Source organism: Lycorma delicatula, chromosome 4, assembly GCF_047948215.1.
Source record: "Lycorma delicatula isolate Av1 chromosome 4, ASM4794821v1, whole genome shotgun sequence".
NCBI lineage: Eukaryota > Metazoa > Arthropoda > Insecta > Hemiptera > Fulgoridae > Lycorma > Lycorma delicatula.
The window spans coordinates 132,712,839-132,726,706 of NC_134458.1; the positions used below are offsets into that span (position 1 = coordinate 132,712,839).

The window sequence follows — 13,868 nt, forward strand, 5'->3', positions numbered from 1 at the left end:
CTTCCGTTTTGTTTTACACTTTATTTGTTAATGTAATAATTTAATCTGTTTTTAATATTACCCACTTTTATTATAAATATTTTGTAAATTTATTATGTTATTGTTAATAGCTGATCGATACTAGTAATAAATGTATAAGTATGCTTAAGTTCTGTGTAAGTGATGTAATTGACTTTATTTTGTAATGTTAAGTATCCAATCCCAGGATTAATTTATCTCAACAAGGCAATTATTATAATATTATTACTAGTTGTGTCAAGAGATGGTTTGGGTATATGGAGATGTTTGATTGCTAGTGTACAGTCATGGAAGTAATGTTTCAATTCTGTTCACCAAATATGTGCATAACTCCTTTGAAATTGTTTTTTTATTTATGGTAGCCTTGTAATTATTGACTTACTATTATGCTAGGATGTACTTGGTACATAATTTTATACTTATGTTTCAATAAAATTCAAGGTGGAGGGATAACTTTAATAATAACACTATTTCTTTGAGTTAAGGAAAAGGTTAGCCAAAATTAGTTGTTTGAAAATGTGAAGCATGGATGATGAGGAAAAGGGAGAAGGACTGTATTGAGCTTTTTAAAAATGAATATAGAGAAGTATGGAGAAAGTAAGATGGGTTGATAAAGTGAGGAATAAGGAAGAAATGAACAGGATTAAAGAAGAAAGAGCACTTATGCAGGAAATACACGAAAGAAAAGGAAGCCAGTTAAGACATGGGGATAAGAGAAAATGTAATCTGACGTTGGGTCAGAAGTGGAAGAAAGGAAATAATGAAGAAGAAGGATGAAGTTAATAGATAAGGTGAAAATTGGAATATACAAGGGAACAAAGGAAAAGGCTTGAGACAGATATGAATAAAGATAGCAACAGCATAATGTCAGGCAGAAAACCAGATGATGATGACGACTATTACCCCTATTTAATAGCCAGAATACATAACCTTGTATGGTGTGCTTTTTTTCAAGTAGCAGGTGAGATGAAATTTTGTGGATAAATAAACAATCAGGGACAGAAGTTATAATTCTTTTACCACTTTTACAGTATGTTATATTTTAAGTTGTTGTAATCCCATCAATACTAAAGAGGAAGGACAGTTTTTAAAAAAAAAGCGATATTTTGGCACCAGAGTCTGTGCCACAAATTTTAATGATTTTATTGATTTCAGCTACCACAGAAAAAAAATAAAAATAATTTTTTGATTTCATATGAACAATGATATGGACCATCTTAAATTAACTTTTTATATTTTAAGTATGTGTGAGTATTACTTAAACATGACAGCTAGAAACTTAAATAGCAGAGAGTATTGCTATGTTCCTAATATATATAAATTAAAAATTTAGTATTGATCACAATTCTTAATATTAATCTTGAAAATATTTTATTTCATATAAAGAATAAATTTTTAATGATTAAAACTTAAAAATAAATAAAGTTTTTGTTAAAAGTATTATTTGTGCAACAAAAAAAACTTTGAATGTAAGAAACTTTATTAGGGAAGCCAGTTAAAGGGTAAAATAACATAATAAGAAATAAATGGCATGGGGATTTTCTAAAGAAAAGGTAGCAAAGTATGAAATTGTTTAAATGAGATCACGTAACCAATGAAAGTAAATTTATTTAGTTTTACAGTTTTAATGGTATCTATTAAAGATGAAAACTGTAATTACACACCACGATATCTTTTATTAAAATAATAACCTACCATCTAACTTCTGCTACAATAATAATAATAATAACACAGTAATAATGTTGTCAATTATAATATACCACTTTTACAAAGTTTACTTTACTAAATTGATGTGGTGTTCATTAAAGAGTTTATATTATGGAAATTAAGCAACATAAAAAATTCCTTAAATGTTAAAAATAAATAATTTTATACTTAATATTTTAATATTTTTAAACAAGAAATACTGAAAAATATAATTTGTTCAGTTTTCTTAATTTTTTCATACACATCATAGAATGTATTTCACTTTGGCTGTCTCCATTGTATCAGTTGTTCTCTGTTTATTTGATCTTTTTATATTTAAAAAGATGTTGAAGAGAATCTATAACTTTCATTTGTATTCTTATATTTTAATTTTAATTCAAAAATTGTAGAATATAGGCACGTTCTACAAGCCTAAGGATAACCCTCCAAACACATTTCATGTAAAATTGCTCTTTAATTATTGTGTATATAAAGTATCTAACCATAATGGATGTATGTAACCTGAAAGGTATCACAAATCTTTCTTGAAAATGACATTACAATTCACAAGGAATAATAATAAACATCCTATCAGGTTTATTAAGAAAATTGAGAAGTGAAACAGTTTCTGTTGTCTTTTCATTGAACCAAAACACAGATGCATATCAGGATGCTGATCCTATCCAAACCAAATAAAATTGATTTCATTTGCAGCAGAACCTAACTGTACTATTGTGGTTTGAAGCCCCTATAATAATAAAAATAAGCCTTTCAACACCTTAATACAAAGGGTTTACTCTGGAAGAGTGTCACTCTTCCAGAAAGTTAAGAAAGTGGTTACTTTAAAAGGCTTTCACTGTAAAATAATATTGTTGGTAGGCTACATATAATGCATTTATTGATTATATAGATAATAGAGATATATAATTATTGGTCTATATAAACTATTATATAGACCATAATTGTTGATAGACTATATCAGGAGGAACCTAGATAAATTTCTACATTTTTGGATCCTGTCTTTTAGATGGTGTTAATATTTCTAACCTCCCTGGAAAGATTCTGGTATTCATTAGAAATACAGAGTTACAAGCTATGTTAGATTTATTGGAATGTACAATAACAATTATGATGGAAGTGGCTAAGAAGGATTTCATTCCCCTATGGCTAAGAGCCCATTCCTTTCATTATTTTAGTATTACAGCTGTCCAGTGATTATATAGCACACTGGTTAAAATTTAATGCTGTACATGTTCATTCTGATTGCTCATAGATTACACCAAACTACATGTTATTTGGCAAAAAAATTGTTAATTAAGAATCAGAAAATAAAAATTTTATATGTGTAAATATATTTCTAGTGATTAAATTACTTGGTAAGTTTTTAATTGTCCTCTGTTTCTAAGAAACTAAATTAGAACTGTAAAAAAATTTTGAAATACACAAATCTAAGAGAAAAATGTTTTCAAAAGAAAGGATGTTTTTTATTTTTTTATTTTTTGTAGATACTAATGGAGATCTTGAAGATCCTGAAGCACCACCAGCAAACTATGGAAGGCGTAGAAGTAGAGCTGTTCTTTATCAGCTATCAGGACATTATAAACAGGATAAAATGAAGACTAAAATCAAATTAAATAATGTAAGTAACTTTTATAGTTGTTTTTAATAGAAGATAAAAATAATAATATATTTTTTATCTAAATATACTTTTTCATTCTACTGAAGATATATTTTAATAGCCACAGTAATACAGTTTACTTTTATGTCCTATTGTTCCTTTAATGTTGGTCTGTCTCCCTGTTATTCCTTTTGTTCTTATATAATTCTAACTTATTTTGATGTAGTTGCTTATCTGACAGTCTCACATCCTCTCCTCAATTATTACATCCAGATTGTCTATTAAAATTTTACCTGTCTTATTGTATTCCCATTCCAGTCTCTTTCTTTTGTAATAAGCTTTGTTCTGCTTTTTTTGTAAGAACATTCATAACATAATTGTTCACTCTTTACCTATTTTTTTTAATATTTATTGTATGATTAAATCTTTTTACATCTTCCTTCCTTATTATCATTAGCAACAAAAAATTAAAAGTACTTTGTTTATTATTAAATAGGAAAAAAATTATTACATTATTAATAAAATTATTACAAATTAAGTAGATTTTATTGATTGATTAGAAATAGGAGTAGGGTTTCTGGTTTTATATTGTATAGCCAGTAGTTACCTTTTTTGCAATTCCCAGGTAGAGTCCTTATTTAGTTCAAGGTTGTTAATCCACTAAGATCTAACAAAGAAGCAGTTGCCCTATTGACTAATGAGATGTTTCAGCATGGTGCCACATGTGAAAATAGGCTGGCTGACCACATTGACTCCATGTTACTTCTCCAAGACAAAAGGAATAAAAGTTAAGGAAGAGGGAAGAAAGAGGAAAGTAGAATTATCAACCTACAGACAATTAACTTTGATCAGGGATAGGTCACATTACCTACTGAAACTTTTACCCCACTGTTCTTAACTATTTGAAATTAAAAATAAATTTTGACAGGTCCTAATTCAGGGTTAGGACAGAATATTAATCAAAATCAAATAAAAACCTAAGTAAAAAACCTTGTTTACTATATTAATACTCTTCTTAATCCAATCTTTCATTGTATAGCATTTACTTGGGGATAATTGAATTATTTTACAAGATATATTATAAGTAATATGTTTATGTGTTGGGTTTAAAATAGCCAAGATGCTATTTTGCTAGGAAAGACTTGAACACGTATTTAAAAATATCCACCTGAATACTAAAAAAAATAATTACATTAATATACAGTGTCCTTTCCAGGATGAAAGATATTCTATTTCATTGAGATGATCTGATACAGCTCAATGATTGATAATTCTGAGAGGAAGGTTTCAACTGTTGTGTGTCCTCTGTAGTTCCTACTAATATTATTTTCATCTGTTTCCTAGGTCAATTGGTCTCACTGGGGAACAGAAATAGATTTATAGAACAAATATGGAAAATGTATAAGTAATTATGAATTTTACTTTGCATAAACCTGCAGAATGTGCTTATACTAGTCTGCAGAATGTGCTTACATAGTTAACCGTCAATGATAAAGGTGATTTGTGATTAGTTTAGACAGTCGCAGTAGCTATTTGAATTCATACTGCACCTTTGTAAATGCAAAAGATAATAATACTGTCTTTCAAAATGTATAATTAATTCTTACTACTCACTTCATAGGTATTCCTCCTAACTAATAACATACAAATATTATACCACTATTTCTTCAAACTCACATTTCAATAGCTGTTATATGCATAATGATTTGCTTGGCAATCCACGTTATATGATACTGGAGTCTACATGGTGATCAACATTAATGTCTCATGGGAAAAGTTAATGTTAACCCACCCAAATCTGAAAATAAATCCACCCAAATAATGCCTGTATTAAAATTATTTAAGTAACATTACATGTAATTGACAATCTATAATCGTATATAAATTTTTCACACCTGAAACCTTTCATAATATCTTTAATTTATAAAAAATGTAACCTTTTTGTAATTATTTCAATGGTAAACAATATATTTTGCATCATTTTATATTTATTTCTGTACAACATAATTATAATTATTCTTTATTTACTCTTTAAAAGGTTGATGCTTTTTGCGGATATATCTCTATGATTATAGTGATGGTAAATGTATTTTTCAACCGTTCAACTATTTGTCAACTTCCTAGATTAGTTTTTATTCATTTATCAAATTAATTTATTCATTAAAACGTCGCTACTTAAATTATTTAATCTGTCTCTTACTTTATTTAGTTTTCTTGATTTTTTCTTTAAAGTTTAAGTTTATCATGAACAAAACATAGAGTTAGGTAAGAAATATATTTGAAAAATATGAAGGATCAGCCAAGTGCTTTTTTTAATGGATGTGAATGGGGGAAAAGGAAACAGTTTTTCAAAATAAGATATCTGAAAAGTAATATTTTTTACCCTATTCTTATCTTTAAACCTCCTGCATTCGCGGAAATAATCTTTTTTAATGAAAATTTGTTATAGTAAAGGATTTGACCTATATTTTAATTTATCATAAATCGTTAAATTCTTTTAATATTGTTAATACTAATACTTTAGCTTTTTTTTGCTACTGACAAAATAATTCATACTTATTATATTGTAATTCAACTGTGACTGTTATCTTGTAATACTATAAGTGCAAGTGTATTATAACAGTATTACAATACTATTCAGTTATAAAAAATTGGGAAAAGGATCCTTTTTTATTGTAAATTGTAATTATAATATATATATATATATATATATATATGAGTTTCATTGACGTAATCTATTAGTATACCTTGTCTTTTAACCACATGATTTAATGATAGCTTATGCATACGTGTTGTGACCTCTTACTTTCTTTACTCCCTGATTTTGTTTATACAGTTACTTCCCACTTCAATTGCACAATGTACTATATTTCAGTTCTTTGAGACATTAAGTAACATGAAGATTTGGGATTTGCTACATTCTGAAGAAGCTGAGGTTGTGTTTTACACAGGAGATTTTTTAGGAGAAGGATTCTTTCAAATGAAAGAAAATGTAAAAATTATAATTGGTTCTATACAAAACTTAATTCTTATAAATAATAAAAAAAAAAATAAATAAATTTTATTTTTTGTTTGTATTTAATTTGCCATAAATTTGGCATATGTATGCCTATCATAAGAAATTAAAAAATTGTAGTGGCGCCTATTTAAGAAAAAAGGATCAAAGGATGTTTTATTGAGGTGCTAGAAAAATCTTCTTGTTCTTTTCTCTTTTCATTTTCATAAATGCAGTTGACGTACAAAGAAAAAGTTAAAAAAAATACAAAAATTATAATATTTGAAGATACTATTTTAAATGTAAGTTAAAGTGGGTTAAAAGAAATAATTATTAACAATAGATTCCCTGCTAGGAGAGAAAGTTAATACTAGTACAATAATTGTAGCAGATTAAAATAAAATGAAATGTTGCAAAAAAGAAAAGTTATGAATTAAATTATAAACAGGTAGAATATAATATACTAAACGTAAATTGTAATTTTTCTATTTAGGGAGTATAAAATGACAATAATGAGACATTGTAAAGAACTCATTAATTGCAAGTGAGGTCAAATGAAAAGCGATATTTTATATAGAAAATAAATTATATAGTCAAACATAGATTAAAGCAGCGTTTTTCAGCCTGGAGGTCACAGTGACAGAAAGAGGGGGTCATAAAATTAGCCTACAACTTTACACTTAAACAATTATGAAATTATTTTACGAGAAAAATATCATTTACTATAAACATTTTACTTACACTTATAAATACACACATAATGAAAATAAATTAATGAGATGGTTAGTTTGTTTTTCATTTAACATAAATGGATCTGTGTTAGAAACACACAAAAGCAAATTGTTTTCAAGTGACAAAAGATGATTTCTGTATTTAGTTTTTAGCTGTTGTATTTAGTTGTTAGGGATGTAGGATGTAGGGGGTATACTGAAATGAAACGACTAGCACTAGATAAGGAATCTTGGAGAGCTGCATCAAACCAGTCAAATGACTGAAGACAAAAAAAAAGAAAAGTTTTTAGCTTAATTTAGTTTCATCTATGGTAGATGTAAAACCATTTTCAAGGTAAGATTTGGTGAAAGAGATTCATATTTTTAATGCTTCTGATACTAAATTTTCATATTCACTTCCACGTGCAAGCCAGAACATATCTAAATCTTCAGATGTGAATTATAGTTGTAACATTTAATTGGCAGACATTTCAGTTAGCTGGTTATGAATCTCAACCGGTAACTTAACAGCTGAAACATTTTCACTAAATAGATTCAATACCTATTTCTTTGAGGAATCATTTTTATCTTCAGGGAAATACTCTTAACAACTACAAACTGAATTTTTATCTCATGTAAATGCATCTTCATACTCTCCAAACATTGCTGAATTGTATTCTTCATCCAAATTTTTCTCAGAATCAGAAGTGAGTGGAAACATATCAAAATGTTTATACTGAGGGCTTATAATCCAGATATCAAGCTTCCTAATGAAAGCATGAACTTTGTCATTAATAAAATATTTTTATTGTGTCCTTGAAAATTCATATTCAAGTTGTTTAAATACCAAAATACATCAGCTAAGTAAACCAACAGCAATATATACTCATTCTCTAAAAACATTAAGAATGGCATGTGATTATCTTGGAAAAATAATAATTCATCTCACAATTCTACTAACGGGATTAATACTTTCTCCCGTAATAACCATTTGATCTCTGTGTGGAAAAGAAGAGATTTTTTATTTTTGCCCATTTCATCACATAGTTTAGCAAACAACCTTTTCTGTAATAGGCAACTTTTAATAAAATCAACCATTTTAATGGCTTTACAAATTTTGTTTAAGATTTTCTAGCAGATTTTCTGTGATAAGAGAATATCTGTGAAGAAAGCAGTGCAACCCTCGTGGTATAAAACAGCCTTTTAATTTTTTTCAGAAATCCACTGTTCTTTCCTGTTATCACCTTTGCATCATCACTAAATATATTGCAGTACATTTGTTCAATCTATGTTATAGTTCTTAGTAGCTTCATAAGCTACAAATTAACCCAATAATAGTACTGGAGAAACTGCAGTTGGAGTTAGACCTTCTCAGTGAATGGCTAGTCAAATGGGGAAGGTACATGTTAATGCTTTAAAGTTGAGTCATGTGATGTTTGCAATGAGGAGAAGAGTATGCCCACGAATCTACTCTACTCTTTTTCTGTTTTAACCTCCAGAACCACCATAAGGTATTACTTTAGAGGATGTATGAGGATGATATGTTTGAATGTAAATGAAGTGTAAGTCTTGTAAAATCTTAGGTCAACCATTCCTGAGATATGTGATTAATTGAAACCCAACCACCAAAGAATACCGGTATCCACGATCTAGTGTTCAAATTCATATAAAACTACCTACCCTTACTGGGATTTGAATCTTAGAACTCTCAACTTCGAAGTCAGCTGATTTGCGATGACGAATTCCCCACTAGACCAACCCGGTGGGTTCTGTCCACGAGTCTACTTAGATGGAGTGCACATCCCTCATTCCGACAATGTACGATACCTATAACTTCATTTTGACCCGCCGGTGCCACCTAACATGATAAAATAGTATGAGAGAAAAGAGGAAGCAATTAAATATCAAGCATAGTATCGATATCATTCAAAAGTTCCTGAACAAAGTGCTGAGAAACATTTCAGAGGCGCCATGGTTTGCAAAGAACAAGGAGATCCACAATTACATAGGGATGCCACCTATTCATGAAGAAATCCACCGCCTAAATTCAAACTATGTGTTTTGTTAACCATTTAATTCTATTGTTCTCACTATCTGTGTTAAGTTATGTTAAATATCTAACTTTGTTTGTTCTTTATAGTTCATTGTTGTGTATACTTTGTTATGCTTAGTTGTATTTTTATTCGTTAAACATTTTACCGTATTGCACTTTGTTTAAACTTTTATTTTATTGTCTTGGTAGGTATCACCAGATGCCTCCCTTTCACGTCATTACTAACTACAGTTTACTAATAAAAAACATTTTATATATTAATCAACTTTCAAAACATGTCATTTAAACATTTTTTTAATAGTTACTTTTATAACAGATAAAACATTTTAGCACTGTTCTGCAACAGGTAAAGGAATTAAGAGTTTTAAAAACTGTATTTCCATTTTCATGAACAAAAATGGTTCTCCTAAATACTATAGCAAAGATACTGTTGTCCTATTACTTTCCTGTCTAGCTAGAAGGAAAAGTATTGTAATCGGTCCAGTTTGAGCATATGCAGTTTTTTTAATAAGTAAAAAAAAAAAATTCATTCTGATATTTTTTTTGCTTCCTTAGTTTTACAAGGATTATGATATTATTTTAAGCAGTGTTATATTTCTTGAAAACATAAATAATAATATTTATAAAATTCCCTAATTCCCTTGCAACAAGAATACTAAAATTTGCTAACATATAAAAATATCTCAGAATATCCGTTCCACAGGAAAATGTTTTTGTTTTAAATTCCATAAGTTATGTTGTTTCATAATCGACTGAAAAGAGCTATAAATTCACTTTTTGTGATCTCAATGGCTTAAAAATTGGCTCAATGGCTTTAAAATTAAGTTTATCTTTCTTTTTAACCAATATATTACTGTTTGTTTAAATTCTGGAATATTAAAAATACAGGTCTTTCATACAGTGAGGTACAAAATTAAAAATAGGTTATTAGATGTCTAAAAGAAGATGATTATCTGAAATTAAAAATGATTTATCTAATAGAATTATTGATAATGATAATAAGAATCAAAATCTAATTAACAAAAAAAATATTTTAAAAAAATCATTGTAAAAAAGATTTGATATGGGATGTGATATAAATTGCAAAATTATGATTTTATTTTAATGATATAGATAGAGGTGTTATTAATTAAAAATATTTCATGAACTAATTTAAAAGACAATAGCATTTCTTCTGCATTTAATAATTAATTACTGTTAAATTATTTTACCCCTTACATACCCCCATCACACCTGTTCTTCCTGAAATGAAATTAAGTTCCCTCTATAAAGAATTATCTCTTTGGCAAATTAAATACCTTGAGTATTCTTCTTTAAGCTTCTCTTTACTAACAATTTATTTAAGTACCTTTATAAGTATAGGGCTTAACGAGTAATAAAAGCAATAAATAGTATGTTACACAACTAGAAATTATTACCAATCATCATAATGTGTTTATGAATTAAAATTATACAAAATATATATCTTTTTCAATATATTCTTTCTTTAAAAAAATATTTTGATGTACAGAGTGTATCACGAAGTTCTGTCGGAACTTACATAACCTATTCTACTAGTGAAAATAATGGATTAAATTCATGTAAACATATGTCCTAAAATGCTTCGTCTGCGAGTTACGGCTAGTGAAAAATTTCGTTCTGATTTCAGCTAACTCGGTGAAATGAGGTCGTAAGAGGAATTTTTAGGACGATAATTAAGGGACAGATTTAGTGATTTCTTATGGTTTTTGACCTGAAAAAGCGATTATAATAGGTCCCAAAACCGTAATTTTGAGAAATCCGAGGTAAAAATCAATAAATTGGAGTAAAAGAAACTGTTTGTTTATGTTTGACGTACAATAACTTTGTTAAATGGGTAATAAATACAAAACTTTTAAACAAAACTTGTAGAGAATTTAATTCTGAAGAAATTGGTGTAAGATAAGTTAAATAAACAAAGAAAATTAGAATTTTTTTAACTTTTCTTTGTTTGAAATCACTAATTCTGCCCCTTAATTATAGTTCTAAAAATTTCAGTACAACCTCATTTCACCAGGGTAGCTGAAATCCGAGCGAAATTTTTGACTTGCCGTAACTCTCAAACGAATCATTTTAGGACATATGTTTATATGAATTTTTTCCATTATTTTCACGAGAAGAATAGGTTATGAAAGTTCTGGAAGAACTTCTTGATACACTCTGTACATATATATATATATATATATATATATATATATATATATACCCGTATATATTCATTTTAATGTTTACTCATACCGAACTAATGAAAAATGAGTGTTTCTATGGCAAGTGATTTTTGTTTTTAGCGATTTAAAACAAAAAAAAAAGTTAGAAATATTCGAATTTTTTTTGTTTTGTTCAACTTATCTTACATTTTGTTCAAAATTAAATTTTCAACAAGTTTTGTATAAAATTTTCTGGGACCTATTTTATTAGATTTTTCATGTCAAAAACCGTAAGAAATCACTAATTCTGTTCTTTAATTATCGTCCTAAAAATTTCAGTACGACCTCATTTCACTAGCTGAAATCCGAACGAAATCTTTCACTAGCCGTAACCCGCAAACGAAGCATTTTAGGACATATGCGTAACTTACATAAAGAGCTATGCTTAAATGTTTATTGAAATAAATTAAAACCATGATTATGCACTAAAACCGTTAAAAAAAATCTTATTTAAAATCTAAGCTCAGGTGACCATCATCAATAAACACTAGGGAAATAGTATAAAAAAAGATATTTAAAAAAGAAAGGAAATAATAAACAATATTAATTGACAAATATTCTGTACTTACAATACACCATAAAACCAGTATCTTAGCCGGAGTTTAGGTTAAGAGAAAAAATAATAAAAATGTATCATTCTATTAAAATAACTAAACCATTTAAATCTCCAATTCAGACTGGCTACCATGATTTAGTGCACCCCTCTTTTATAAATTGAGTAAATAAAACTTATATCAAGAAAGATAAAGGCGGGAAGGGTCTCAGCGTCCTCGCACACTGGTATGATTTAAAACACCCCTCCGTTAGGGAACTGGGTCAACTGGCACCTAAGTTCCTCGTATTTTTGCCTGAAAGGTCAGGGATTAGTCTATAAGTCCATCCCTTTCGTCAACTAATCCCAACTCTCCTGCCACCTGCGGACAAGCGATACCTCCGGATCCCCTTATCCACCCTCTATTCTGGACGCCAGGGGCACAAATCCGATCACTTTGCAGGATAATGGACATTAGTATCTTTTCCTTCTTCAACAATGAATTATGCTTCACTACTGAAAATTAAGTTTTTTCAAGCTAATCTTAATTCCTGTATATTATGTACACTTTTTAAAACCATTATTTCTAATTAGCTTATTTTGTGATCATATTTTAATCAATGTTGGGCTATAGCCAGTTTCTCAGGTCTTCTATATTTATAATGAATCCTTTAGTTCCATTATTGATAATTTATAATGAGCTTCTTTACTCGAGTTTCAATCTTTCTTTTTTTAATTTGCTCCAATATACAGAAAATAATCGGTAAAATCGAACAAAATTACCTTACTTCAGAAAAATAGAGAAGTATTTTTGGGAAAAGCATGGATAAAATTCCATATTGCCCTCCATATAGCAACAAAGTAAAATTTTTTTTTTTTAATTACAACTTTAATGTTACCGTGTGTATAAATCTAGAAAATTATCCTGTATAACATGGAAAAGCCCTGAAGATAAAACTAATCCCGTATAAAGAGCGATAGATTGATCTATAAATACTCAAAAAAAAAAAAAATGAAACTACAAGTAAAGGAGCATTTGACTCGTTAAAATATAGATTAGAGAAATAAGCGAAAACCCAGTAAACTGACAAAAAAAAATTACTTTTTTATAAACGGCAGTTTTAAAAAATGTCCATAGTAAAAGAAGAATTACAAATTTAAGGAATTACTTTATAGTGATGCGGAGATTTCATTTTTGAATAATGACAGCAGCAAATATATGTATTAAGCTTTTAGAATTTTAAATCTCATTAAGACTAATAGAACTTCTATCTTCCATTGTTCTATAAATTATATGTTTCTCTAATGTCTTTCTCTTTGTTCCGTTTCTTTCACTACTAATTTCATTTTGAAGGCTAAAACCTATACTTATATTGAACTTTGGAAAAAACACACATTTACCTAATTAAAAAAATAATAAATCTAATAATAGAAAATAATAAATCAATATATATTGCTTAATACAAATCCCACAACCTGCTTCATATAAATCCTTGTATTATGCCAATATTAGTATTCGCAGTGAGCTGATAAGGTTTAAAACGTAGTAAACTTCAAATGCAGTGAACATAGCGGAATATATTTAATTACTAAATTATAATTTATCTAATCAAAAACAGAATAATTTTTATTTTAATAACTAGCCGTTCTGGGCTTGCTTAGCTCGGCCTTCCCTTTTAGCCTAGACCCTCCACTGTGTTTGTTATCCTCGTTATCCTTGTGAGAATAATACTGATAAATAAAAATTAAAGCCTGATTTTTTTAACTTTTGACAATTCAGTAACGACAGCCAAAATAAACAAATAAAACTCATAAAAGTTCGCTAAATGTGCTAATTTAAGCTATTACAATAATAATTTTATAATAATCGTATAAAAGTACTATATAAATTTGAACTCGATCTTTTTCTGTTACCATGTTAACAGAAATATAATAAAGTAAAAGGATTAATGTTTTTTTTAATGAATATCTGTAATATCTTAATCCCCATTTGGAAATTCATGATAATTCTAATTGGAGATAATGCCTTGG

At 28.2% G+C, this 13,868-nt stretch overlaps 1 protein-coding gene across 1 annotated transcript in view; it reads left to right on the forward strand.

Annotated features, from left to right (window-relative positions):
• The window catches only part of LOC142322719 (voltage-gated delayed rectifier potassium channel KCNH8-like), a 442,085-nt gene that overhangs the window by 349,829 nt on the left and 78,388 nt on the right, over positions 1-13,868 (forward strand). Inside the window, exon 4 of the mRNA XM_075361795.1 lies at positions 3,210-3,343. Coding sequence (XP_075217910.1) covers positions 3,210-3,343 — 134 coding nt within the window. The remainder of the gene's footprint in view (positions 1-3,209; positions 3,344-13,868) is intronic.